At 53.2% G+C, this 27908-nt stretch overlaps 2 protein-coding genes across 3 annotated transcripts; one reads left to right on the plus strand and one right to left on the minus strand.

The window, feature by feature from the left end:
- Positions 1-34: 34 nt before the first annotated feature.
- On the minus strand, positions 35-20606 carry LOC130593234 (GON-4-like protein). The gene is made up of 31 exons (XM_057398229.1): positions 20280-20606; positions 19217-19399; positions 18673-18869; positions 17779-17853; positions 17406-17456; positions 16973-17023; positions 16185-16280; positions 15858-15962; positions 14905-15075; positions 14127-14319; positions 13596-13697; positions 12890-12930; positions 12506-12609; positions 11546-11744; positions 11088-11174; positions 10619-10790; positions 10280-10424; positions 9950-10100; positions 9208-9324; positions 6678-8402; positions 5997-6240; positions 5233-5414; positions 4891-5088; positions 4265-4408; positions 3605-3748; positions 3129-3248; positions 2738-2851; positions 2083-2290; positions 1019-1700; positions 544-646; positions 35-207 (listed from the first exon to the last, which is right to left on the minus strand). Exons 1-31 carry the CDS (start codon positions 20584-20586, stop codon positions 58-60), a joined length of 6561 nt encoding a protein of 2186 aa, XP_057254212.1. The 5' UTR covers positions 20587-20606; the 3' UTR covers positions 35-57.
- On the plus strand, positions 20243-27907 carry SYT11 (synaptotagmin 11). 2 transcript variants are annotated; one of them, XM_057398227.1, is made up of 5 exons: positions 20243-20246; positions 21167-21243; positions 23422-24245; positions 25749-25872; positions 27335-27907. In XM_057398227.1, exons 2-5 carry the CDS (start codon positions 21210-21212, stop codon positions 27643-27645), a joined length of 1293 nt encoding a protein of 430 aa, XP_057254210.1. In that variant the 5' UTR covers positions 20243-20246; positions 21167-21209; the 3' UTR covers positions 27646-27907. The 2 variants fall into 2 exon arrangements, with proteins under 2 accessions (XP_057254210.1, XP_057254211.1); XM_057398228.1 differs by having other exon boundaries at positions 25749-25869.
- Position 27908: the final 1 nt, after the last annotated feature.

Genomic DNA, 27908 nt, shown 5'->3' on the forward strand with positions numbered 1-27908 from the left:
ACTGGCAAACAGCTCCCTTCTGGTGCAGGCAGTAGCTTTTCAAGCCCAAACCAGCCCTCATTCATCAGGTTCCTCCTCAGAAAGCAGCAGATCCTTGTCTGAGAGCTGGTCCGTGTTACTGGTGCTGGTAGCATCCTCCTCATCTTCAGAGCTCCCATCACAGGATGTGTGGAACAGCCTCATCAGTTCTCTGAACCTGTGGGATACCTGAAGGACAAGGGAAATCCAAGCCGAGGTTATCTTTTGGTGGTGCAGCAGGGGCCTGGCACAGGCTGGAGCTGGGGGTGTTTTGTGCTTCCATGTTAAACCCACAGCAGGGTTTTATGCAGGGCTCAAGGGAGCTGGGAGAGCACCGGGTGCTTTGGCACAATGGTTCTGTTTGGCTGCACCAGAAGGCACCAGGGCTTGGTTTGAGCTTTTGGTTTCCAATCGGGATTCATTCTTCCCTGATGCAGCATCAAAGTTCAAACTGGGAGAAGCAAAGCCCCGCTCCCCCTTCCTCCCCCCTGCCCCATTCACTGCAGCAGAGCAGCAGCCCCTCACCTCGCCGGCCGTCTTGTTGCCCAGTGTCTGGGAGATGGCATGGAATGTTTCCAGCTGGGCTCCTTTCTCCTGGCACGTGGTGAGGATCACTCTGTCGGCCTCCCTGCAAAACAGCACCAGAGCTGAGAGCGAGGCCTGCTCCTGGGGAAGGGCAGCAAAGCAGGGCCCTGGCTTGGTCCTTTACTCACCCACCCCAAGACCCAGCTCGAAGCAGAGCTGCATTTGGCCCAGTTTTAAAGCTTTCTGAAGGATGGGAAGTGAGATCTTTCCCAGCTTGCAGCATTACAATTACACTGCCACAAGCAGACCCTGTCTGTCACAGAACCAGCAATGAGAGCCAGAGGGAACAAGGCAGGAAGGCAGGGGGCAGAAGACATTTGAACATGGGAACACACAACACGGGACTCTCTTAACACGAGAACTGAAGGCAAACACGGAATGCTGAGGAAGGGAGGTGCAGCTCAGGCAGACCCACCTGGTCCAGAGGACAACCTTCTCCCCGGTCGAGCTGACCTTGCTGTTCTTGGCACACACGGTGGCTTCGGTGACTCGCTGCTGCTGCTGCTGCTCCTCGTCCCTCTGCCCCAGGGAGGCAGGAAGCCCTCTGTCCTCCGCCTGCCCCTGGAAGCGGTGCTGGGCGTTTGCCCTTGCTCTGCTCTCGGTGCAGCCCGGCTCAGGGGACCGGGAGCTGCGGCTCTTCCCCAGCGCTGCTTTCCTCCAGCCCTGCTTTGCCTCACGTTTTCCTTCCAGGGGCAGAGGGGAGCCCTCGGGTTCTTTCACCCCCGGTTCTGCCGCGTGCCCAAAGGCAAGGGCCGAGTCCGGATGCAGCCCCTGAGTCTGACACGAGCCCCGGCCAGAAGAGGAGCTCGATCCCATTGAACCCTCCTCTGCAGCAGAGCGAGGGGGCAGCGGCAGGGCTGCGGCTCCTTGCTGCGGGCTCAGTCCCTCCCTCCCCACAGCGCAAGGGCGGTCTTTGGTTTCTTGAGGTAGTTTAAGAGGAGCTCTGTGGAGCTGGGTCCCTGTGGGGCCGTTGTCACAGCAGTCACTGTCCTTCGCAGCAGCTCTGGCACCTGCCTCTCGAACCCGGCCCTCAGGCAGCGCAGGCTCCTCAGCAGGTTCATGGCTGCTGGAGACGATCTTCCCTTGCACGTGAGACCCTGTGGGAAGCCCACACAAGCTGGGATGAGAAGCTGGGGAGGTTTCCCTGTGGCTATGACATGCACTGTGAATGCAGGGAGCAGCTCTGGAATTCCAGCTGCCGTTGACCCATCCTGGACTCCGACCGAGTCAATGTCCTTCACCGCTGCGGGTTACTACAACCAGCTGCTGGGTGAAGGAGTGCAGGGGGCTGGAACCAGAGGAGCTTTAAGGTCCCTTCCACCTCAGCTGTGATTCTATGGTAAGTGCACGCTTGGAGCATCCAGAGCGGATGAACACAAGGTAAGAAAATGAAAGGTTCTCAGACTTCCCCTCTGTCCACTTGTGTGAGCCAGCTCCGAGGTGACTGAGAGGGCTGCCTGGGCACAGACTGTTACCTACCTGACACCAGAGGCTCTGCTTTCCTAGACGCAGTTTTCGGTTTGCTCTGGCCATCCTCTCCCTCCTCTCTGCTCTCCAGGCTTTCTTCTGCAGCTTCCTTCGACGTTCCAGAATCCTTCCCTTCAGGCTGAGGACTGGATTCTTGCTGACCCAGGTTTGCACTGAGCTCTTGAGAGTCCTTGGTTTTATAGAACTTGTTTTCACACACCTGCAAATCAATACAGGGGGATACAGTCAGAGATGGGGCAGTATCCAGCCAAACCTAACACCTCAGCCTTTGCTTCCAAAGCATTCCTCGGCCCTCACAAAGGCTTCAGTTGGCACCGAGTCATTTTCCTTATGAAGAGGCACCGTTCTTTCCACAGTGGCCACAAAAGCATCTTCCAGTTAAAAAGCTTAATTCTTAAATAACTCCCAACTTCACATTATTGAGCAGAGCAAGGAGGGGCAGCGGAAAGTGAGCAGGAGGTAGAGAGGGGAAGGGCTGTGCAGTCAGAGCTCCAAGAGAAAGATGCTGTTGGTCATCTTTTGAGTTACTTTCTTCCTCAGCACATCACGTTGGAGACACGAGGCTGGACAGATCATCACAACAGGGGACTCTTGGCAGGGCTCTACTTCCCACTCACCACTCCAGCGACTGGGCCTATCAACTAACCTTACTACTACAATGGCTGCAGGTCCTCCTTTTGCTTTTCTTTAGCTTGAGATCGCTACTCCCTTCATGGCAGGAACATGAACATTCCTTCATCCCATCTACCCACTCGACCTCCTGGAAACAGACATACTCCAGCTGACAAATGTGCATGGAACACAAAGGGGAGAGGCAGAGGAAGGTGAGCCCCAGAGGGAGCAGCAGGGCTGGGCCCCTCTGCACACACCCAGAGAGGACTGAAGTGATTTTGCCCCTAGCCAAGCAAAGCACAACAGAAACCTTTCAATCCCCTTCCTCCAGCTCTGCCCAGGCTCTTGTCCTGCCTCTCCCGTTTATCCTCACGGGCATTTGCTCGGAGTCCACACACGGGCAGTAGGGAACACCCCAGGCCCACCTTGTCATTGTTCTGGCCGCCGATCTCTTTCCGCTTCTTTGCCCTGGAGGCTGCGTGCATCTTGGGTGGTTCCTCCTCCTCCTCCACATCTGGCAGGGACACTTCTTCAAACCCATCAAACTACAGGAGAGAAACAGAAACCCTGCTCTTGTCACCACAGACCCAACTGCATTCCTCCCACGACAACCGAGCTCAGTTCCAGCACGTGACAACTTCAATTACATTCCAACAGACATAAATGCTGGAAAACCATAGAATGGTTTGGGTTGGAAAGGACCTTAAGATCATCCAGTTCCAACTCCCTGCCACGGGCAGGGACACCTCCCACTAGGGACTCTGCTCGGTCCACCAACAGCTATCCCAGCCCTCTGCTTCCCTCGCTCTGCAAAGGCAGCCGCAAGTCGAGCTCTTCAAGCTCAAACAAGTCCAGTTTCTCCTCTTTTAGCTTTTGGGTCTGAGGGAAAAGGTTGCTCCACCTCGTATTCCTTCTCCTCTGTCCAGTTGATCTCCTCAAAGTCCCCCATGCGACTGGCAGAGGGCCGCAAGTGATCGAAGAAAACAGAGAACTCATCCTGCAAGTGGTCGTGGCCCTTCAGCAGCTGCCACATTTGGGTCTTCAGCTGAAAGAGAGAAACGCAGAGAACACGAGGCTTTTGTTCCATGTCAGAAAGGGGTCCTCAAAGCAAGGGGAGCATCGAGGCTTGACAGACCCCCAGCGTGGCAGCTGATGCCTGCATTGGTACTGTTCATGGATATCCTGAAACCACGCCACATCCAGCTATCAGACCTTGTAACCCTCTTCCAATACCTAAAAGGGGCCACAGGAAACCTGGAGAGGGGCAGTGGGTTGGAACTGGAGGAGCTTTAAGGTCCCTTCCAACACAAACCAGGCTATGATTAGCACAGAAATATCCCTCTAAAAGCCCAGGCAGACTCTGTAGCACTAAACCAGAACAGATAAAAGCCAGGTGGAGGTAGGAGAGAGGAGACAAAGAGGCCAATTGATTATAAAGCCTCCTGAAGGAGCAGCTTCAATTCTCTGCCACTTGTTAAACTCTTGTGGTCTCCAAGAGCAGCAAAGGGAGCACTGAAGCAGGGTGACTGCTGCGCAAGCAGGTACCCGGCTGCCCGCTTACCTCGGCGATCTCCTGGGGGAGGCAGTCAGTGCAGCTCTGCAGGACCTTGATGATCTTCTGGTGGTGGGCAGGGTTCTCGGCAAAGCAGATCTCCAGCTGCCTGAGGAACTTGCGGCTCTTCTCAAACGCCTGCTGCTCCTCAAACTGACCAAAGGGAGGGCACTGAGCACTCCTCCTCAAGAACCCATTCCCCAGAGCCAAACTGCAAAGCGCCTGGCTTGCTGCTTCCTTCCCATTCCCATTGACTCCCAGTGCAAAAGTGGGAAGAGGTGGAAGAGAAACAAGTCTTTGCAGACCAGCATTTCTGTAAGCTCTAAAGCTTTGCCTTCTGTCAGAGGCACAGCAGGTGGGAAAAGCCAGAAAGGATTTCCAGCGTGGAAGGCCGATTTGTGAGACAAGGGAACCATTCCACTGCTGTGTGTGCCCAGTCTCTGCAGTTAGATTCTGATTCTCCACAGCAATACTGAGGATGAGACTTATACACTAATTAATAAACCAACGAGGCAAGCAAAAGACTTACCAGCCCTTTACCTTTCTTGCCCTAGAAAGAGCTCCTTATTCTTTCACTCCCCCAAGCATTCACATTATCTGCTCAAAACCTGGCCTCCTCCTCCCACTGGACCTACCAGTCCACACTCCAACGCTTGCTCTGGTAAAAGAAAGGCAGCAAAATCTGTGAGCAACTGGGGCCAATCATGCAACAGCTTCTGCAGGGTGGAATAGAGATCCACGGCCGTTCGCTTGTCCGTGCTGATCTCAAACTCGTAGATAACCCGCAGGAAGTCTTCATACTTCCCAGGAACGTGCTGCAAGGCTTCCCGCACCTGCAGAGGGCACCAGGACCACACGTTATCCCGGAGGAAAACGCGGCCATGGAGGAATCTTTCATCTCTTGCTACCTGAGCAGTGTGGGAGGACTCCAAGTGTCCGCTGCTCCTCCTCCTGCTTCACCGCCTGGCCTGGCTTACCCTGCTTAGATAGGCTTGTGCAAACGCCAGGTCCTTCTGCTCCCGCAGGGGATCTCTCTCCAGGATGTCTTCATCATACAAGAGCAGCAGCTTGGATGTATCTTTGCTGGCACGAGCCCGTCCCCTCTTATTCCTGGTTCTGTGGGAGCTCCTGCTTTTCCCAGGGGCTTTCATGTTTTCTCCTAGGAAGAAGCACAAAGCAAGTTGGACAATTCCCTGGCCTGGCAGCCAGCTCCTCTTCCAGATCAATACTGCAATAGGAAAGCAGGCTTCCCGAGCTGGTGAGGAGTTACCTGGTTACACTCTCCTCTAAGTGTAGGAGCAATGCACTTGTCGTGAATGAGGCTCCTAACACCTTTACATTGCCCTGTTCTTTGCATAGCATCTGGCAGGAAAAGCCTCTGGGTACAGCCACAAAGCCATCCTAGCTGTTACTCAGACCTACTAAGAACTAACAGCTACATCTCCTGCACACCGGGGGCAAACGAGTCGTAGTGGGTGAACAGAGCTCTGCTGTGAGCATCAGAGCTGGCTGCTCACACTTGCAAAGGGTTCTTTTAGCTTATTATTGTTATTAGATTACTATTATTGTTATCATTATTAGCTTATTATTGTTATTATATTTAGCTTATTATCTGAATAGAGTCAGCATCACAGATAAATAACCAAGGGAAATGAAACCCAGGGACAGCTCCCCCTTCCTTTTGCTGTTCATGCAGAAGCAGCTCCATTGCCCTGTGTCAAAAGAAACCCACAGGACTCACCTGCTGGAATTCTGTGGGCTTCCACCTGCGGGGCTGCCTTTGTCAACGGGAAGGCAGATTTGGGTTCCTCTGATGCATCTCCACACATTTCATCATCTTTCTGCGAACTCTCTATTCCTTCCCCTTCCTCCTCCTCCTCTTCCTCAGGCTCAGAGTTCTCTTCCTGGGAATTCTCTTCTTCAGAATCTCCTTCCTGGCTTAAACGCCTCTTGGTTGCCAGCCAAGTCAGCTTCTCCATTGTCTCCTTAGAAAGCAACAACAAACAACATCATCTGGTTTGCTTTCAGTGTTTAACATCATCCAGCAACCAGCTCCCTCCAGGAGCAATTACTCCACTGGGAATCCTAACAGCCAGTTTGACAGATCACAATCTGAGCAACAGAGGGTTCCACTGAAGGGCCAGAACCCAACCACCACCAGCTCTATTTGTGTATTCCAGAATCTGCCACTTCTAAAAGCCTGAAGTTGGACAGAATTCCTTCATGATCACCTCAGCTCCTAAAGTCTTGCTGGAATTGTGAGCTGGAAAATAACTGTCACTGAAAAGTCCTTGCTATTACACAGCTGACAGTCCAGCTTTCCAATTGGATTCCAGCTGTGATTTGCCCTGACTCCACCGGGGTGTTTCAGGACACCAGTAGTTGCCATTAGCAAGGTTTAGAACCTTTTGCTTGCTCTTACCTGAAGTTCTGGCACTGAAAGAACGGATTCTTCTGAGGCCGATGACATTTCTTCATCCTCATCTTGTGTAAAGTCATCAAAGTCATCTTCCTCCTCCTCTTCTTGCCCTTCTCTCTCTCCGCCAGCTTCAGGGCCAGCCGGTGTCCCCACAGACTGCCCATCTATGCTGGATGAATCCTCCGGTCTTCCCAGCGGACTGCTGAACTCTGCCTCCACATCTGCTGTGTAAGAAGGATTCTTTGGAGACTCACTGCTTACTTGTGCTCCAGCAACACCACCTACATCCATCTGCTGTTCACCGCGGGGAGACGACTGCGAAGGCCAGCGTTGTTCTTCTCCCTTCTTATCACACAATGGATGCTCCTGTTTCATTTCCTTCAGGTCATCTGAGCATGAACATGCAGCCTCCATGTTCAGCTCCTGGCCAAGATCCAGCATGAATTCCTCCTTCACGTCAGCACATACAAGGTCCCTCTTCTGCACCGGGTTTACTTCCTTGGTAGCATCATTTGATTCTTCCGATTCAATTTTCACTGTTTCATCTGGATCTTCTAAATGAGGCAAAAGGTCCACAGACAATGACTCTGAAGTGTTCTCCTCTCCTTCCACCACTGTCCAGCTACAGCAATCACTGTTATTCACCTTCTCCTGACTGCCATTACTTGCAGGGGCAGGATTTGTACTACAGTCCTTGGGGGAGACAGCAGAGCACGAAGTGTACAGCTCAGAGGGTTCAGCCTTGGCCTCTGCTGTGCTTTTGTTGTTTCCAGCAGAGCAGGAAGGAACCAGATTCAGCTGCTCCTCACTTTCACCAACAGATGATGCAGAAAGACCAACAGGATTGGGGGACACAATCAGCGAAGGGATTGAAGAAGTCACCAGAGGCTGATTTAATGGACAGGGGAAAGTGGAGGGATTTACCAGTAAGGTTGTAACTGGAATGGCCTGAGTGCCTCTACCAACTGTGGGATTTATGGGCTGAATCATATTGCAGCCATTGCCTATGTTAACCACTTTCACGGTGGTAGCAGGTACAGTGAGAATGACAGGAGATGGCTGAATCAAAGGGGAAGTCTTGATCAGTGGGGCAGACTTTGTCCCTTTCTTCCTCTGGTACCCCTTACGAACACAAGGCTTGCGCGCTTTTGCTCCAGCCAAAGCTGGCAACATCACTTTGGGCTGGAGAGTCACTGGACTTGAGGCCACAAGGGCTGGTGGTACAGCAGCTGGGAAAGCCTGCCTGGAGTCCGAGGGGGAGGTGGAGAGCACGTTCTGGAATTCCAAGGCATCCCCACTTCCTACCACGGCTGGAACGTTCAGGGGCTGCACTCCCGGCACCGTCTGCACCACTGGTGCTGGCTGGATGAGCCTGGGAATCTGAAGCATCACTTTGCTGGGAGGAGCCTCCGACTGGGACAGCTTCACAGCTCTCTGCATGTTGATAGGGTTAGCACTGGGCTGCAGGCAGGGGCTTGGTCGAATGAGGACAGGCTTAAGAGCTGAAGACCTCTGCCTCCTCCATGCTCTCCTAGAGAACCGATTGGCAAGGGGCTTGAGGGTCAGTACGAGGCCCTTTGGCATGAGGAGAGGGTATTTTTCATCATGTTCTGTGTCTGAAGCTTCCTTTCCTGTCCCCAGGCCAGCTTCTGCAGCAGGTGAAGCTGGTGCCTCCCTGGCATCTTCTGCCAGTTGCTTCAGCTCCCTCTGAATGGAGGGCAAGCTTGCCTAAAGGGAACAAGAGTTTATTACTGCAGCCCTTTGCCTACTCCTCTTATTACCAGCTTCAAACAGCACCACAGAAGGCAACAGAGAGCAACCTGCTTCTAAAAGGAAAGCAGTTTTAGTTTACACTCCTGCTCATTACTGTCTGTCACTTGATATTTGCTGTATATTACTTTATATTCATATAAAAGCCTTCAAAAGAATTCAAGAGGCTGAAAGAAACAAGAGAACTGAACTGCTTCAGAAACGTTCCTTTAGTAAATACAAGACTCTGGGGGAAGGAAGCTTCACTGTAGCAATGAAATGCAATGGGTGATTAAGAGAACTGGATTTTATGGCATCCGAGTCTAATTTTTTCCTCAGACACAGTCCTCTGACTCACTATGGTCACTATGCCTCCAACTTGGTCCGACCTAAGGGTCAGTCTGTGCTGATTAACAACCTAACAAAGCCAAGTAACAAACATCACCGCATCAAACCAGAGACATGCAGCAAACCAAGGATCATGCATGGCCACGCCAACCCCAGTCAGCTTGGCAGCTGGGCACACAAGCCCCGAGAGCAGTGCCTAATCCTTACAGGTTGCTAAGTACTACTGGGCTTGCTACGTTTCCTAGCTAGAGTCAGGATAACTGAGGGTCCCTTGCAATACAATCAGGGTACGTTTTGACTTCAGAGCTGTAGCTTACCCAACAAACCCCTCTGGCCCTAGGCTGTAAAGAAAGAGGAAGAAAACCCAACACCACCACCACCAAGAAAAGGAATCAACCAGAACCAACCACCCCCCCACGTTTATAGCAGGAACTACCTTAAGCCAAAACGGGAGGCGATGCTCTTCTCTCTCCACAGGAGGCTTCCACTCGTCAGGCTGGACTTCCTCGCAGCACTTGAACAGAACAGGCAACTGCTTCGTCTTTTTGTAGTACTACGTGGAAAGAGGGGAGAATGCAAGACAAGAGGACTGTGGTCACCTGGCTGGTACAGGATGAGGGCTGTGCTCTGTAAGTGTTCATGTGAATGAAGTGATTCTCATTACTACTTTGGCAAGGTAAGAAACATCAAAGAAAGAGCAATAAAGGCTGACAAGGGCTCGCTGCCACCGCGGGTTCTCAAAAGGAAGCGTGAAGTTCTAGCAGATGTGCACTTGCTTTAGGTGCTTCTGGTTCTTACTCTCACTTCAAGCAGTGACTATAGCTTATGGGACCTGCTGGACACTCCCCATAGCTGCAGACAGCCCTTTGGTTTAGGCTTCACTGCTCCAAGTTTATTTGTGTGAATTGGTCCGGATTCCTGAAGCCACAGCTGGGCTGTCTGCAAGTGCTGGTCTCTTTAGAGTCAGAACAGTAAGAGCAGTACTTGCACAGCCCAGAGGGTGAGGTCTTGTTGAAGAAATCCTCATTGCTAATAAAAGGATGATGTTTTCTTCCAAGAAAATAGAGCACAGGCACAAAATGGTCCTTGGAACAACCAGCACATCTCTTCCTGTACAACAAATCAGCAGACATACGAAGCTGAGAGATACCAACCCATAAGCTACAGGCACCACTTACTCTGATGATGTTATCAGGGGCTCGGTTCATATTGAGGTTCTTGATCCTCACTGTGAGCTGGTGGGCAGTTTTGGTTGGCAAGAGATATTTGCTGATCAAAGGCTTTGGAAACTCCGTCCCTTCAAAGTGTTTCAAACCTAAAGCTAATAAACTGAAGGAGGAAAAAGGGGGAGAGGGAAGAGAAAAAGCCTGTGAGACAGGATGGCAGATTGCTGTCTGGGTGTGCTGTTACACAGGACACAGCTGGCCCCAAGGTTCACATCCTAGACATTCTCCTTAGCAAAGCAGCCCCATTCACGTGCGTTCCCTGCAACAGTTCTAAGCTCTTACTTGTCCTCTGCCTTGGTGAAGATGATCTTGTCCCGTGGAGGGTTTGCTTTCAAGGAACATATTGGCAGTAACTCGGGATACATGAAGACTCTCCTTGTTGCCAAAATCCACGCCACTTGCTTTGGTAAACATGGGAATTCATTGGCTGTGAAGAGAATTAACTTACTGTGGTGCAAGCTTAAGCAGCAAAAAGGCAGTCAATGAAATGGGTGGATTTATGGACAAATACCTCACAGAATCAAAGTAAATCCATTCCAAAGAGCAGCCTGAACCATCTCTCATCTGGAGACAACTCTCACTGTGAACACCTTCCCATGGCTTCTCCCTTCAGATACTCACCACTCTTCTTCACAGCTTTGCGAGGGCTCCAGTCAACCTGGACTTGGGCATGAAAATCCTCAATGAGCTGCAGTGCTCCCTTCAAGTTGCAGGGCTGGAACATGGTCTGGAACTTGGGATTGAAGGACAGGCGAAGGAGCGTGGAGCTACGAGCAAAGTTCCCAAGCTCACTCTGCCAAGTCAAAGACAGAAACATAAACCAAGAGGCCTTCCAATGGAAGGTGAAGACAAATTCTTTTCAGTATTTCCAAGGAAACAGCAAAAAAATGACAATTCAAAGCCCTGTCATTAGTGAACACGATGTGAATTATTTCTCTAAGTCCTGAGCATGTTCGCAGTAGGCTTACAACATCATCCCCTTAGTGAGGGGTAGTTTCATTTAAGGGCATTGATGAATTAATCTAAATATCTCCAGCAACCAGCAATCATTCACATTCACTTTTAGCTCTGATTTGAGACACATCCTTACCAAAAACATCCTCGTGGTACTGGCCTCAGAACTTAAAGCAGGGTTGGAACTTGCGAGGAGATGGATTTGAGTCAGAAGCTGAACATGCTTGAAGAATAAAATCAGACAAATGGGGGTTTGTTTTCAGTGGATCAGAAATCCAAGAAACTGGAAAGCACAAGTACAGAGGCACAAGAAATATCTCCTGAGCACCCCAAAAATCACATTCGGACTCAAATAAGCTTTTAAGCAATAGAAAGCTGAGGGCAAGCTTGAATATCCATGCACTTCCAATTGTCCTTCAGTGGAACTGGGCATGTAAACATCACCTACGAGAGCTCCAGCTTCAAACATGGCTTGTTCAACTCACTGCTCTAAGAGAGCACACCCATGTGCTTGCTGTGCCATTGCCTTCCCCTGCCCCTACACTATCCAGCAAACAGTCATTGGGTCAGACCAGGTAACACTTTATTTATTACCTGCTGCATTTGCTGCTGGAGCCTCTTTCTTTGCACACTGTCCAGAACAAGGCTCTGGAGAGGCTTCTCATTCTGAGGTTTGGATTTTTCCATCTCCTGTGGTGGCTTAATGGAGGACTTCTTCATTCTCAGCTGCTCAAGCTGCTCCTTCACTGTCCGGTGTTGTTCGTTCAGTAAATTGGCCAGGGGCTCTTCAAATCTGTTTGAGGCCAAAAGACAATGGTATCCCACAGGCAACAAGAAACCTAGCAAATCCATGCTTTGCCACAAACAATCTGTATACAGATAAAACTGGGGAAGAAGCAACTGGGAGAACTGCCCCCCCTAAGAAAATTCACTCAAGCAGCTATTGTCAAAAGACAAATGACACAAAGAGTAAGAGAGAGCATCCAGTTTCCTTGCTTCTAGTCTGTAGCTGGTTTAAGAGTTGCTGCACTCCCCTCTGGTACTGCTCATCCCAGAGAGAGTATCAAGAAACTCCAGCCTTCATTTTAGCTCCTTTCCCAAACAGATACAGCTTGATCTTGAGCTGATCTGCCCCAAAAACCAGGAGACACCATTCATGCTGCAGACCACCTTCAGCCACTTTCCGTAACTGGTTAGATTGACCCAGAAAGAAATGCTTTAGACCCTTCCTCTTCCAAGTCACTGTTTCAAGTATAACCCGCCCCAGAAATCCTCAAAAGCCAACTCCCAGACTTTGTCAGCATCTCAGCCCTAGGCCTCAGCTATATTAAGCAGTCTTCCCTTAGAAAAGGCCACCATCACATCCAGGCTATTCACTTAAAAGGCAAGGTGAGGCTTGGCCAAACCAGCTCCTCAGGTTTCTTGTCAGCAAGCAGTGGCCTGTGCTCAACAGGCATTACCTCACTGGGGAATGGCACAAGAAAGCTGCAGGTACCCACAGGCTTTTTAGCATGACAGTGTAACTTCCCAACCACTCAGAACCATTGACCCCACCGAAGTGCCTGGGGTGTATTGAAGTTCGGCCGTGACTCTGTGACATTATCCTCATCTTCTGGACCTTCATCTTCCATGTTGGAGAAACCCATCTCATCCTGAAACTGAGAGCAAATGTGCAGCAGCACGGAGGAACATAAAGCTTGTCTTTAGCTGATACAGCTTGTGACAGTCCTCAAGCACAGACATTCATCTGCAGGGATTTAAGGAAGTTCCTACGTATGTTCCTTCCCGTGGCTAAAAGTGACACTTTCATGATAGGACCCCTTTGCACATAGTCAACGCTAAGCATCTTCCCGAGACCACCCCTTTATGGCTTTAAAGATTTCATGTCAGAGCTGAGAAAGATCTGTTCTTCAGTGCTACACCCAATTTATCACTTACTGTCTCAAAGAGCTCCTCCATCAGTTCGTTCACTTCCTTTTCTGCAAGTAAAATTAAAAAGCATGAAGATTTCTTTCCCAAGAAACACTGTCGTAATATCAAGTCACTGAAGGAATCTCTCTTCAAGAGCAAACCCCTCCCCTCGCAAGCAAAGGACCAAGAAGGAAAGCCCCCTGATATTACACTCCTTTTTAATGCTGGACTCCAGAAAGCTTCAGCTGAGACTGTTCTGAATCAGAAATGGAATTGAAAAGCTAATTTCCAGAATTAAGCTGAAAGTTAACCTGGGATAAGCCCTAGACCGAGTGTGCTTTGCTGAGAAGATGAAAAATGCTAAACTAAAACTAACTTGAAGACTGAAAGGACTTGGAGAACACTGAACTCCACTCAAGTCACAGGGCAAGCATTCAATTCTGCATTGGCCAAAGCTTTATGCAAGACTCTACTGGCACTTAGGGATTATTCTTCAGTCTCTGCTATGGAGTAAAGCTGCATTTGACAGCACAGCAGCTCTGGCCAGAGCCTTCCATGTATGCCCAGAAAGGCAGCTTTGCAGAGGAAAGCTCTTCAGTGAGGATGCAGATTGGTTTTAGCTAGCCTAACACAGCAAAAATCTTGGCACCAAAGCACCTCTCAAAGTGAATTATTAATCCAACAAGAAAGGAGATGTGATTCCCACAGGAGGTGTCATTCCTAAAGGACTTACTCGTAATTCTCACAGCACGATCATTTCTGAAGTCCTCTGTGTCTGGTTCATCCAGATCTTCCAGGAAATTGTACTCAGGGTCATCGTCATCATCTGCTTCATCTAATAAGAAGCATGTTTTGAAACATCATTACCCTGCCCCAAGACCAGTTGCCAGGAGCAGATGCAGCTTGTTTACTGCCTGACCCGGCACAAAGAGCATCCTTATTCGTAGCCATTTCCATTTAGAAGAGGTGAATCTGTTCTCTGTCACCTGAGTTCCAGCTCAGTTTACAAAGACTGAAGTAGCAGTATTTCAATTTGTGCTTTACATTCCACGTGCACAGCTGTAAGCAACTGGTAAACTGAGGACAAAAGGAAGTCAGATCCCAAAGCTTGTTCTTGGTTCTTCTCAAAGAGCAAAACGGTTGTTTTTACCAAACCAAGTCCTGTGCTAACAAAGAGCATGATGCACGCCACAGATTCAGGCGTATCAGTGCTCAGCTTCCTGATGGATTAAGGGCTGAAACACATACATTTATTGATGGTTACCTTCATTCTCCACATCATCGTTCATGAGTCCTCCAAGCCACCTTTTCCACTCTTCATCATCTGCAGTGTTAGGATCATACATATCGGGCGTGATATCCGGGGCTCGGAGCTCAGCCTCCAGCTGGCCAAGAGGAACATCCTTCAGTGGTCTCTTGGATCGGGTTCGGAAGGCGATGAGGCTGTCTTCCAGAGACTGAAAGGTGAAGGGAAACCACAATGGAATGACAAGCCTCTGCTTTTCCCAGCTTCTCTGGCAGCCAAAACCTCCCAGTATCAAAAATACGAGATTCCTGACACAAAGAACCCTTTACTTTGGTAGGAAGCCAAACTTTCATTCCTTTTGCTATTAAACTGCTATTGGTGATAAATATATTCTTGTTCATGTAGCTCGTGTTAAACTCTTCTCTGCTACCAAAGGAGCAATCCCCACTTGCACTGTTTTTCTCACTATCACAATGAACCCATGTTCTCTTTACAACCAGCTTCCTCAGGATTTACTACAGACTTGCCTGCAAAACACAACTAAGCTGCCAGGTTAGCTTTCAAAAGGAAAGCTATCTTCACTCGTCATGTCAATGTCACACAATTGCATTTAACAGTCAAAACAATGCTAGTGAGAGTTATGAGCAGAAACGAAGTGTAGTTACAACACAAGAAACTAGAAGCATCCGTCACTAACACCATTTTACTAAGAGCTCCCTTTATTCTCTCACAGAGCTGGCGTCCTACACACTGTGGAGATTCAACCCACACTATTGCAGCATCCCCAAACCAGTACCTGGTAAGAATCCATGCATACTGGGCTTGAAGCCAGTTCTTCATCCACTGCATGCAGCTTCTCCATGAACGTGCTGTCTTTGTTTTGCTTTGGTTTTGGAGGTGGTGGAGGTCCCATGGGAACTACTTCAGCACTAATATGTCTAACAACAGGCGTAGTGACCTTTTCCATCTAATTAAAAAGGCCTTTGTGTTAGAAGGGAAATGTATGTTCTAGATAAAACCAGGACAGAGCAAGTCTCTGTGTGCTTGGCCAGAGCCTAATACAACAGAAACGAGAGAAATGCTTCACAGAAGAAAAGGGATTCTTCATCCTACACTCGCTTTATCTTTCAGGAAGCACAAGTAAATTCACTGTTGAAAAGACGTGCAGGAAAGAAGACATTTGGAAGAGCTGAACATCAGCCTCAACGTTACTAGAGCTGATAAACCTGAACGCTAACTGTGGCACAGCCCGAACCCTCCCAAAAGCAAACCCATGGCAAGCAGAAGGTGGAACTATCAACACATTATTGCTCTTTCTCCAGCTCCAGTGGCAGTGGCCAGTTCCCACGCATGCTTTCTCATTCCTGTCTGTTGATCCTCGACTCTCACCACCCTGCTCGTACTCCCACGGGTTAACAGTGCCCAGAAATAACCCTTCTGCTTTTGTCAGCACCACTTCCTCCTCCTCCGCCACGCACAGAAAGCGACTCCCCTGCACTCCTCTCCCACATAAGCAGAAGAGCAATTATTATCTGAGAGCAGCCTCTTCTTGCCATTGCCAGTGGTTTTAAGTAACTCTGTGTATTTCAAACTAAGCTTTTTCTGCAAGGAAAACCGCTGCAGAGGGACCCTGAAGCCACCCAGCACCTGCCCCACACCACAGCCTGAAGCAGTGATGTGTCTTTTTGCTTCTGCATTAATGGCTTAGGAATAAAGACCCAAAGGTGTTTCTAAAGAAAGCAAGTTTACCTCGCAGAGAGTCCCTCCCTCTTCATCAGAGGAGCGCCTCGTCCTAGATCGCTTTGCTCCCCGAGGAGAAGAAGCAGTGCTCTCTACATCACTTTCCAGTAAGCTCTACAGCACAAAAGATGCAGAAGGCAGTCAAACACTGCTTCAACTCATATTCCAAAGACTGCTTTTTTGTCCAGTGAACACTACAGCATTGAAGACAGATTACTAGAAGGTCTGGGACAACTTACAAGTTTTCACCTGTTAAAATAAAGAGCATTCTGCTGCCTCAAACATGCAGGCAGCTCCATGCTGAACACAGCACATCTCTGTCCAAGCTGCAGTTACCTCTTCTGCAGTCTCGTCCTCATCCTCATCCTCAGGCTGGTATTCCTCATCAGACGAATCGTCTTCCTCAAGAGGAATGTCCACAAACTGAGGAGGCTGCAACAGAAGGGAACAGACAACTTTGTACAGGAGAGAAAGAGCCGCACTGTCAGGTCAAAGGTTTCCAGCTGAGGAAGTGCCCTGAAGCTCAGAAAGGACGGAAAGTGCTGAGGAAGGCTGAAGAGACCACAGAAATTACTGAAGTACAACTGGTAAAGCAAAGGAAGTGCTTTAAAATGCACAATTGACATTTGTAGGATGGAAACACTGCACTGACAGACACTATCTTAGAGACATGCCTGCAGCACCTGAATGGTCATTCCCCCCTGCCACACTGCTGGATCCTGCCTGCCCCTAGAGAACAACCCTTTTGGGTAAGGCAAAAAAAGCCCCGAGATCCAGGCTGTATTTCCAGACAGCCCTACAGTGCACAGAACATGAGGTCTGGGCACTAACATTCACCATCAGAAGTTTCATGCAGGTAGAGGCGGCTGCAGTACCGATGTGGGAAGCTGAAAAGACATCCCTATGGCATGTCATCACCTCATCACATTCTGTCTTCCCTGAGGGCAGCTCTTCTTGGCCCTCTGTGCACCCACTGCTATGTTAACTGCCCTGTCCTGTTTACAGTACTCTTGGTCACTGCATTGGCCATGTTACACATGAATCTGCTCCACCCCTCCAAAAGATTCCTTGCTTTCAGGGTGCCTCTAGTACCGTCTCCCACTTCCCAGCAGTAGCTCACTTACCTTCACCTCATTTGCCTTCTTAATTGGAGAAATATTCCACGTTGGAATCACCTAAAGAGAGCAAAAGCACTTTAGCTGGCTCTGAAAAGCACGGTCTGCACAGCTTAGATCTCTTACACCAAATCACTACTTGAGCTTGAGGCCTTGCTCTCCAAAGTAGCCAAGTAACAACAGACTTCCAACAAAGGCTTTCTGAGCTGCCCCTGGAATCCCTGCAGCAGTAACTTCAGGATCCTCCCAATTCACTGCAGTTTCCAACTCTGACCTGGTTCTATTCTGCCCATCTAAAAGTTTTACACTGCTTTAACTTATTTTTCTCACATGAAGAATAATTCACATAAAAGCACACTTTACACCTCCTTTAGAAGACCCAACTACCAAAGCCATTTGGGCAGGGGGAGGCTGCAGTAGTAAAAGCAGATCACGTACTTACCACTCCTTTCTCCACAACTTCCTTCAGTTTGGAACGAGTCATTTTGGGCTCCTGAGGGTTTAAAAGAAGACAACAGCAACCTATTCAGCTGCTTTTCTTCACTGCAAACTTTCCCCCAGCAGCTCTTCACTACAAGGCTTTTCCCTTCTTTAAATTCACTGCCTTTTAGGCAGGATCAGAGTGACATCAAAAATAACCCCTCACAATCCTGTTTCATCATTTACACATACACAGACACTGCTCACTTCATCCAAGTGGTAACGAAACATCAGTTATGGTCCTACCTATTCTCTCCATACCACATCACGGACCCACAAGACAGACTGGTGAAGGTATTGTGCATTTGGACCAACTGAAACCCCTTTTTACTTACAAACAAAGGAATATCTTCGGTCTCACTGATGGCCGCTTTCATCATGGCAACCACATGCTCATTTGTGATCACTTCCTACAGGAACACACACAAAAAAGGATCTTTTACATTGTTAAAAAGAAACAAACTTTAGGTTAAAATAAACTCGTTAGAAACATGATGGAGAAATGGTCAGGGTACGACAGACTTTGCAAGTATGCAAGAACAAAGAAAGACTGGACAAGAAAATCTGGAGTAAGCACAAGGAGGGATAACGGCGTCTGCACCACGTTGCCTGGGAAGGTTCCCCAGAACAGATTCCCAGCAGAAGGAAAGAAAACAGCTGAAGGAAAAGCCCACCCCAATTCCCCCTCCTTCGTGTCACATCATGAGGAATATCGCCCTGGCACATGAGAAATGCTGCCATGAAGCTGCACCAGCTTCCAAACGGGTCAGGGTCTAATTCTCTAGGGAAAGCACAGAATAATCTGTGCTTGCAGCATCGCGGTCCATCATTTCAGACAACGTTTTCTGGGTTCCAAAGGAAGGCAGAAGGGAGCCAGTATCTGTGCCTCCATCTCCCGAATGCCACCATAAGGCTCCAGGGAACGTAGGTGCCTCTGAGACATTTACAGCCCCCACACGGTGCCGTGTGACAGGGAAAGATTCATTTATGGCACTGGCACAGGATCAGCTGGCGCCTCTGCCTGGCAGAATCGTGGCAGCCTCCAACGTGTGTGCCACAGGGATGGCAGGCAGGGAAATCCTTGAGCTGCCCTGCACTGGAACAGTACCTGCACAAAATAAACCCAAAGCAAAGCAAAGCACACACACGAGAGCCTCAGATTAAAGCCTAGAGAGCACTGTCTTAGAAAGCTGAGCGCTTCCCTCCCTGTCGCACCCCTCCACACTCACATGCAGGATGTTCCTCACGTTGACAACTGTCAGGTTGTGCTGTTTGGCTCCATCTTCTAAGGTGCGGTCGAGGGTATCATCCAGCTTGATGTCACAGGACAAAGACCCCTCCTCCTCTTGAGTTTTCCCTTCTCTTTTCCGTTTGGTTGCCTTCCTCCTCCTCTTCTTTCTTTCAGTATCCTCTCCATCTTGCTCCTCTGAAAACGGATAAACTTGGAATCACTTTCCCATGCAGTAGACCCTGAGAGCCCCATTTAAACCACCCCAAACCCAACAGCCACAGTCCTGCAGCTACTGAAGTGACAGCAGCTTTTCCAGAGATCACCAGATGCAAACGGCCAGAAGTACCGGGACTGAATCTGAATGTTTGAATGATGGACTCAAACTCTGCAAGACCTGGGGGCGCCGCTGGAGCAAGTAAAGGTTACGTGTTTACCATCCCTATTGGCTGGAGCTTACAGAAGGGTCTCAGCAGCCCTTTTACCCCTCTTCCACACGGAGGTGTTTTAAGTAATGCACAGCCCCAAGTCCTCCTTTGCCTCACCCGTCTGCTGGGGCCCCTCTCCAGCTCTGCTGCTCCGCAGCGGCTTCACCACAGCAGGATTCCGAGCAGGCACCTGCACAGAGCTTCTCCCTGGGGCCTCCTGCACCGGGGCCTGGCTTTCGGGCAGACACGGATCCTTCTGCGCGCTCACTTCCACCTCGGTGCACAGCCTGGGCATCTTCCCTGCGAAGAGAACACACGGCGCTGTGCCGATACCACGCACAGCACAGCCAGGAGGCTGCTGCACTCCCTAAGGCTTATCATGACCCATTCAAATCAATGGCACGAGTCCCACCCAGCCTGGGGAAGCGATCCAGACATGAGAGGCTGAGTCCCCCAAGCCAGGGCTGTACTCCCTGTTGTAGAATACAGCTGCAATAGAAACCAGCAGCCAGGGAACACTGCAGCCGTGTGCCACGCCACCTTAGGCCGGTTTAAAACCCTGCCGGTGCTGACAGGGGGGGCCGCACAGCCCCTGCTCCTGTTTCAAGCCAGTCCTGCTGTGTTGCCCCCCCATCAAACCAGCTCCCAGAGAGCCAGGGGAAGGGAAGAAGAAAAGAGCAGGCAGTGCGGGAAAGGGGGCACAACCACTTGTTCCAGTGGGGTTAAAGGCGATGGGAGATCCCTCATCCGGCAGCACTGTGGGGGCGAATCCCCCTCGAGCTCCATGCTCTCAGGGAGCCTCAGAGCAAGCCCGCTCGGGCTGTGTCTCACTGCTGCAGTCCCCAAAGGGCCAAACCCAGGGCCCGGACTGGGAAACCGGGGCTGAGTTTGTACCACTGTGGCTGCGAGCCTGGCGAGCTGCGAGCACTGTGGCTGCTGCTCCGGGAGCCCTGGGGGCTCGGCAGCCCCCGAGCGGAGCGGCTCGGGCTCCCCACGAGTGTCCTCGTGTTTAAGGGAGGAGAAGCCCCAGCCTCGGCGAGCGGGACTCCCGCTCAGCACCCCCCAGCCGCGCACACCGCGGAGCCGCAGCACCCAGCGGAGCCGCGGTTCATGAGCTCCGGTGCTGAGGCGCTCCCCGGGCCGGCAGCGGGGCCCAGCTCCCCGCTCCGGCCGCCTTTACCTTCCGCTGCCGCCGCTCCGGGAGCGCCGAGGCCCTCGGGGAGCTGCGCGCAGGCCTCCTTGGGGCCCGGCCGCTTCCCGCCCTTCAGCGACGCCTCCCCGGGGCCCCTCCACACGCCCGGGCCGGCGGAGGGCAGCGCTCCGGCCCGGGCCGCCGCCGCCGCCGCGGGCTTGGCGGAGGAGCCGCCGTCCGAGCAGGAGGAGGAGGAGGAGCTCCCGGGCAGGTCCCCGTCGTCCCGCGGGCTCTGCGGCCCCGCCACCGCCGCCCTCCGCTTCTTGCAGGGCAGCATCTTCAGCGACAGCGCCATGGCGGCGGCGGCGGCGGCGCCCGCCCGGAGCCCAGCACCGCGGCTCCCCGGGGCCCGGGCCCGAGCCCGACCCCGACCCGCCGGCTCCGCAGGAAGCGGAAGCGCCTCGGGGCCCGCCCGCCGCGCAGGCGCGGTTCCGCCACGTGTGCCCGGCGCGGGGCGCTCCGCCGCCATGTTGGCGGTGCGGGGCCCGGCGGCCCCGCCGTGAGGACGCGGAGCAGCGGGGGCGGCCGCCGCCATCTTTGCTGCGCGCCGCCGCCCCGCAGGCCCCGCCCGCCGCGCGCCCCCGCCCGCGCGGCCCCGCCGGAGCGCATCGGGCGCGGGGGAGCCACCGGCCGCGCACGCGCACGCGCGCCCCCCGCCGCCGCCGCCGCCGCCGCCGCCGCTTCTCCTCCTCCTCCTCCTCCGCCGCCGCCGCCTCGCTGCGGGCCCGGGGGGCGCGGCCTCAGCCCCGGCTCTTGCCGAGTCACGGGCGGGCGGCCGCGGGGCGGGGCCGGCGGGCGGGGCCTGCGCCGCGCCAGGACCAGTGGGCAGCTCCTGCATCCCGGGCTCCGAGCATCCTCGGCGCGGGGGCCGGCACCGCGGCGCCTCCGCATCCCGGCCGCGCCGGCCTCAGCGGGGCCATGGCGGAGATCACCAGCGTCCACCCGGGCTTCGGTGAGTGGCGCCGGGCCCCGTCCTCCCTCCCGGCCGCGCTCGGTGCGCGGAGCCCCCCGCAGGCCCGCTCCGGCCTCCACCGCCGGGGCGGTGCCGGCGCTCGGCCCCGCAGCAGCCGCGGCGTCGCGCCCGGGCCCGGCGGGCGGTAGCGGGGTCCCCGCCGCAGGAGGCGGTGGCTGGGCCCGGCCGCGCCGCGCCCCGGCCCCTTTGTTCGCACCTCCCCGGGGGCCGGGGCGGCTGCGGCACCGGCGGCGAGGCGGGGCCGGCCGGGGAGAGGGGGGGGGGCTGCGGCGGGAGGGGCCGGGGCGGCGGCGCGCGGGGGGGGGGGGGGGGGGGGGGGGGGGGGGGGGGGGGGGGGGGGGGGGGGGGGGGGGGGGCAGGCGGGCGAAGGGGCCCGGGGGAGCCGGGAGCGGCGGTGATGGCGCGGCCGGGGCTGCGCGCAGGGGCCGGGGCTGCAGCGCCCGGGGCTCGGTTTGGGGTTTCCAGGCCGGAAGGTTCCAGGCGCTGCCGGTGCCCGGCCTGCAGCGAGCGCTGCCCTTCCCCGCGCACCGTGAGGCCCCGTGCGGAAGCGCGGATGCTCCGTTGCCTCTGTAACGTGAAGGAGCCACCAGCATCCTCCATGCTGGAGCATGGTGTGCTTACTTCCCTGTGACATCCGCCGCTGCCCGGGATCCAGGAGCCACATGCTGTCATCATGGAGCCAGCGGCCACCATTAGGATAGAATTCACACCCCGTTTCGAAAGGAAGTTTTCCATTCCTTCCCGTTAATTGCAATGTGATTCCATCCCCCCCAAGCCCGGGTCAGCATCACGTCGGAGCAGAGACCTCTCCTGCAGAGTTTGAGCTCAGAGGGGTGGTTCTGCTCTTCCCAGGGAGGAGGGAGGCTGCGGTGCCATTGAAATGGACGTGGCGCAGAGCAAAGCTGCAAACCCGCAGCTAAAATCGGGTTTAGGCAGCTCTACCCAGGGCAGTTTTCAGCTCAGAGACTGGGCTAATGAATGGGGGGAATGATGGCCTCAGGAGGAGCTTCCAGCCAGGACAGGAGCAGGGAACGGCTCACTTCAGAGGGGGAACGTTATGGGGAGGGTTTTGTTAATGGGAGAGATTCCTCTTGCTTGAGGCTGTTCCTGCGGTGGGGCTGAGCCGCGTTTGGCTCTGAAGTCAGTGCCCATTGCAGACCATTGCAAACCCTCGCAGGTTTCTCCCTTGCCAAAAGTGCCTTTGCAACTTGAGCAGGAAGGAGACGTTTCCTCTTGGAAACCAGTTTATTCCTGAGCGTGTTGGGTGCTCAGGTTCGACTCTGATCTTCACCTCCATAAACAGAGGTGTGGGGAGGAACGGAACGTGCGGGAGCTCCAGGGATGATGTGGGCGCATCCGCGTCTCCTGTTCAGGGTTCAGAATGAAGACAGGAAAACCAGAGCTTGGCTTTAGCAGCCTCTCAGTTCAGCTGTTGCAGGTTGTACCCTTGTGAGGAAGGAGCCATAGGGCTCGCTTCCAAAGCAAAAGAGCAATCGCTCCATGGTTATTAAAGCAGTGACACAATAGGGAGTTAGGGGAAGAGCCTGACTCTGCCTCCCCTATCACCTCCCACCAAGGAACCGGAGCAGCAGAAGGAGCTCTGCCTTCTCTTCCCTTGTCAGACTGAACAAACCCCGCTCTTTTGCCCTCTCCTTGTCCTCCCTCTGCTGTCCCTTCTCCGTCTGCTCCAGCTTCTTATGCGTCTTGGTGGCTCTTGGCTGGAGTTCCTTGAGGGTTAGGACAAAAGCACCAAGCAGTTCAGGCCACAGGGATTAGACCCGGTCCTGACTAACCCCAGGTCCAGTGTTTGTTACCCCATTCCCATTGTTCAGAGGGAACATTGGGGAATGTTTCTGAACAGGGCATTAAAACCCAAAGCAGAACCCCAAAGCTTCCTGCAAAGCAAGAGCCACATTCCTGTGGAGATGCTGCTGATGGGCGAGATGTGAGCAGGCAAGCACTTGTTTGACCTTCCCGACACATGAAACCCAGTGCAGGCCTTAGGAGTGTGAAATGCTTCCCACGTGGGGAAGTCTAAGTTAAAGGCTTTGATCATGGCCTGAAGACCAGCCCAGGAGCACTGGCTACATCTCCATCCCCATGTGCTTGGCTCCAGGGGGCACAAGCTGGTTCCTGACTGCCTTGTCTCCTCTGCAGATGTCTCTCCAGTGGTGGCAGGCCTCATTGGTGCTACTGTCCTCGTGGTTTCTGTCTCAGTAACAGTTTTTGTGTGGACATGCTGTCACCAGCAAGCAGAAAAGAAGCACAAAACCCCCCCGTATAAGTTCATTCACATGTTGAAAGGCATCAGCATCTATCCAGAGACCTTGAGCAACAAGAAGAAAATCATCCGCATCCGGAGAGACAAGAATGGCGCTCCCAAGGAGGCAGGAAGGGGAAACCTCTCGGTGGATGCTGCCGAATCCGGTTTAATAGGCTCGGAGAAAGCTCCAGACGGGCCAAGCGCAGCCCCTCGCGTCGACCAGCTCCCCATCAAAGTCGATTACGGAGACGAACTAAGCCCGGATCCGAGCCTCACCCCGGGAGGAAGCAAAACGTCCTCGCCGTCGTCGCCAGGGGACGAGGTCCTGCTGGGAGAGCTGACTTTCTCCGTGGACTACAACTTCCCCAAGAAAGCCCTGGTCGTCACTATCCAGGAGGCCCACGGGCTGCCGGTCATGGACGAGCACACGCAGAGCTCTGACCCCTACATCAAGATGACAATCCTCCCAGACAAGAGGCATCGGGTGAAGACTCGCGTGCTGCGCAAGACGCTGGAGCCGGTGTTCGACGAAACCTTCACCTTCTACGGGATCCCCTACAGCCAGCTCCAGGACCTGGTGCTCCACTTCCTCGTGCTCAGCTTCGACCGCTTCTCCCGGGATGATGTGATCGGGGAGGTCATGGTGCCCCTGGCAGGCGTGGATCCCAGCACCGGCAAGGTTCAGCTCACCCGGGAGATCCTCAAGAGGAACATACAAGTGAGTCGCTGCGGGTGGCGTGCCCCGAGGGCCCGTGCCTAGCAGCTGATCCCGGGTCTAACGAGCAGGGATACTGCAGATCCTTAGCCGTGAAACCCGGGATCATACGATGGGCGTTAGATGGAGGTACAGGTGATGGGCATTAGGTGGAGGTACAGGTGATGGGCGTTAGATGGAGGTACAGTGATGGGCGTTAGGTGGAGGTACAGGTGATGGGCGTTAGATGGGTGGAGGTACAGGTGATGGGCGTTAGGTGGAAGTACAGGTGATGGGCGTTAGGTGGAGGTACAGGTGATGGGCGTTAGATGGAGGTACAGTGATGGGCGTTAGGTGGAGGTACAGGTGATGGGCGTTAGGTGGAAGTACAGGTGATGGGCGTTAGGTGGAGGTACAGGTGATGGGCGTTAGATGGAGGTACAGTGATGGGCGTTACAGGTGATGGAGGTACAGGTGATGGGGTGATGGGTGTTAGATGGAGGTACAGGTGATGGGCGTTAGATGGAGGTACAGTGATGGGCGTTAGGTGGAGGTACAGGTGATGGGCGTTAGATGGAGGTACAGGTGATGGGCGTTAGATGGAGGTACAGGTGATGGGCGTTAGATGGAGGTACAGGTGATGGGCGTTAGGTGGAGGTACAGGTGATGGGCGTTAGATGGAGGTACAGGTGGTGGGCCTTAGGTGGAGGTACAGTGATGGGCATTAGGTGGAGGTACAGGTGATGGGCGTTAGATGGAGATACAGTGATGGATGGAGATACATGTGATGGGTATTAGATGGAGATACATAAGATGGGTATTAGATGGAGGTACATACGATGGGTATTAGATGGAGATACATATAATTGCTATTAGATGGAGATACATATGATGGGTAACAGATGGAGATACATACAATGGGTATTAGATGGAAATAGATATGAACCCAGAATTGCACCTAACCCCCCATAGATGACTGCACTGAGCCAAGCCAGCAAAGGTGCATCCCCTGCTTAACACCCCCTCATTTCTGAGAGGGGAAGAGTGCAAATTGCTCTGAAGTAGCTGCACTGAATTCGACTTGCGTTTCCCTTCAGGGCCAGGAATGTGTTCATTCTCCATCAGGAATTTCACAGGAACAGCAGCAGCCTCTGTTCCTTGCACTGGAAGCACTGCCTTAGCTCCCCGAATGATAACGAACACTGAGGGTTGCACAGCCAGGCTTTCCCCACAGCAGCAGTTGAAGGAGGCTTCACCTCTGGGGGGATCAGAGCATTTAGAGTGACAGTTACCGTGGTGCTTCCCCAATTCCTGCATTTGGGAATCCCCCCCCGGCTCTGCCAGGTTAACAGCAGCAGGCTCAGCACTAAGAGCCAACCCCCTCAGCTGGCCTCTTGCTGAGCTGCTGCCATTGCCTGCGCCTCCTTGTCCAGCTGCTGAGGCGCTGAGCACAGGGAAGGGGATGTTGGTGCCCGTGTTTGTGGGAACAGCTGGTCCTGAGGGCCTCTCTCTGCTTCCCTTCCACAGAAGTGCATCAGCAGAGGGGAGCTGCAGGTCTCCTTGTCCTACCAGCCCGTGGCTCAGAGGATGACTGTCGTGGTGCTGAAAGCCAGGCACTTGCCAAAGATGGACATCACTGGCCTCTCAGGTAGAAGCTATTTTCTCCCCCTCGAAATGTCCCAGGTCCCCTTTGAGCTCTTCTCACCTGCATGGTTCACACCTTGCCTCCCACTGCTCCTAAGGGCAGTGGGTCCCCAGGAGTAAGCCAGCATCCCCAAGGGATGGTTACACAAAGACCAAACCCTTCCTGCTGCCAGACCAATGAGTGCATCCTTCCGGCAGCTCCTTGTTTTCCAGATCCAGCTTTTGGGCAGATCAGGGATGCTCCGTGCCCCCATGCATGTGCAGATCATGGATGCTCCGTGCCTCCATGCATGGGCAGATCAGGGATGCTCCGTGCCCCCATGCATGGGCAGATCATGGATGCTCCGTGCCTCCATGCATGTGCAGATCAGGGATGCTCCGTGCCTCCATGCATGGGCAGATCATGGATGCTCCGTGCCTCCATGCATGTGCAGATCAGGGATGCTCCGTGCCCCCATGCATGGGCAGATCATGGATGCTCCATGCCCCCCATGCACGGGCAGATCAGGGATGCTCTGTGCCTCCATGCATGTGCAGATCAGGGATGGATGCCTCCATGCTCCATGGATGCTCCGTGCCTCCATGCATGTGCAGATCATGCTCCGTGGATGCTCCATGCTCCGTGCCTCCATGCATGTGCAGATCAGGGATGCCTCCATGCATGGGCAGATCATGGATGCTCCCCTCCATGCATGTGCAGATCAGGGATGCTCCGTGCCTCCATGCATGTGCAGATCAGGGATGCTCCCATGTGCAGATCCTCCATGCATGGGCAGATCAGGGATGGATGCATGTGCAGATCAGGGATGCTCCTGCCCATGCCTCCATGCATGTGCGGTGCAGATCAGATCATGGATGCTCCGTGCTCCCATGCACGGGCAGATCAGGGATGCTCCGTGCCTCCATGCATGGGCAGATCATGGATGCTCCATGCCCCCCATGCACGGGCAGATCATGGATGCTCCGTGCCTCCATGCATGTGCAGATCATGGATGCTCCGTGCTCCCATGCACGGGCAGATCATGAATGCTCCGTGCCCCCATGCATTCCATAGAGAAACAAAGCTCTGTGTGCCTGGGGCTTCATTTTAACCCTGAGCAGCTCAAAGAACAAAGTGGGGCTGAGGGAAGCGGGAGGCTTTGGGTTGCACTTCCTTCCTTTTGGGTCCCCTCCGTTTTCCAGCTGTGAATTCTTAAACCTTCTGTGGGCTATTCCCTGAAGCAGGGGAGAAATGTCTCCTGTTAGAGATAAGCATGGCCCAGCCTGGTCTTGAGCTCACCAGGAAGCCCCCCCCACACCATTTGCTCCCCCCCGGCCCTGCATCCTATTGAAACTGCTCCAGCCCTTCCAGCAGTAACCTGGGCAAGGACAAAACACCCGGGGCACATCCAGGGAGCTGACCCCCCCCGGCTCCTGCAGCCGCCTCCGGGGGCTGTGTTATTGGTCCCTTTCCCTCCGTGCCCCCGCAGATCCCTACGTGAAGGTGAACGTTTACTACGGCAGGAAGCGCATCGCCAAGAAGAAGACTCACGTGAAGAAGTGCACTTTGAACCCCGTCTTCAACGAGTCCTTCATCTACGACGTCCCCGCGGACCTGCTGCCCGACGTCAGCATCGAGTTCCTGGTCATCGACTTCGACCGCACCACCAAGAACGAGGTGGTGGGGAGGCTGATCCTGGGCGCGCACAGCGTCACGGCGGCGGGCGCTGAGCACTGGCGGGAGGTGTGTGACAACCCCAGGAAGCCCATTGCCAAGTGGCACAGCCTGAGCGAGTACTAGAGCTTGTAGGGCAGCCTTAACCCTTGTTGTAGCTGTAGGACTAAACCTTGGTGCAGCAGCAGCTGATGATGATGATGATGGGGTTCTCTTGTGATGCGATTTCTTGCAGGGCACTCAGATTCGAAAGAGCAGTCAATGAAACCCAGAAACACAGATATATATACCAGTGTACTCACGCTATTGCATGCCTAATACAAACTGACGTTAGTATAACGACCACTATCCAGTTGCAGATTTTAATACAATTAATTCTCTGTCCCTAT

The sequence above is a fragment of the Pezoporus wallicus genome, unplaced genomic scaffold (assembly GCF_028554395.1).
Source record: "Pezoporus wallicus isolate ANWC-B61680 ecotype Strahan unplaced genomic scaffold, APGP_CSIRO_Pwel_v1 contig_14644, whole genome shotgun sequence".
NCBI classification, from domain to species: domain Eukaryota; kingdom Metazoa; phylum Chordata; class Aves; order Psittaciformes; family Psittacidae; genus Pezoporus; species Pezoporus wallicus.

What these genes read in the sequence shown, in the direction of transcription:
- SYT11 (XM_057398227.1), top strand. Translation starts at nt 21,210, where the DNA reads ATGGCGGAGATCACCAGCGTCCACCCGGGCTTCG. An exon ending in CAGCGTCCACCCGGGCTTCG is followed by an intron (nt 21,244 to 23,421) that starts GTGAGTGGCGCC and finishes TCTCCTCTGCAG; the next exon opens with ATGTCTCTCCAGTGGTGGCA. An exon ending in CATCACTGGCCTCTCAGGTA is followed by an intron (nt 25,873 to 27,334) that starts GAAGCTATTTTC and finishes GTGCCCCCGCAG; the next exon opens with ATCCCTACGTGAAGGTGAAC.
- LOC130593234 (XM_057398229.1), bottom strand. Translation starts at nt 20,586, where the DNA reads ATGGCGCTGTCGCTGAAGATGCTGCCCTGCAAGAAGCGGAGGGCGGCG. An exon ending in AAGTTGTGGAGAAAGGAGTG is followed by an intron (nt 17,024 to 17,405) that starts GTAAGTACGTGA and finishes TGCTCTCTTTAG; the next exon opens with GTGATTCCAACGTGGAATAT. An exon ending in GCAACAAGACGGCCGGCGAG is followed by an intron (nt 208 to 543) that starts GTGAGGGGCTGC and finishes CTTGTCCTTCAG; the next exon opens with GTATCCCACAGGTTCAGAGA.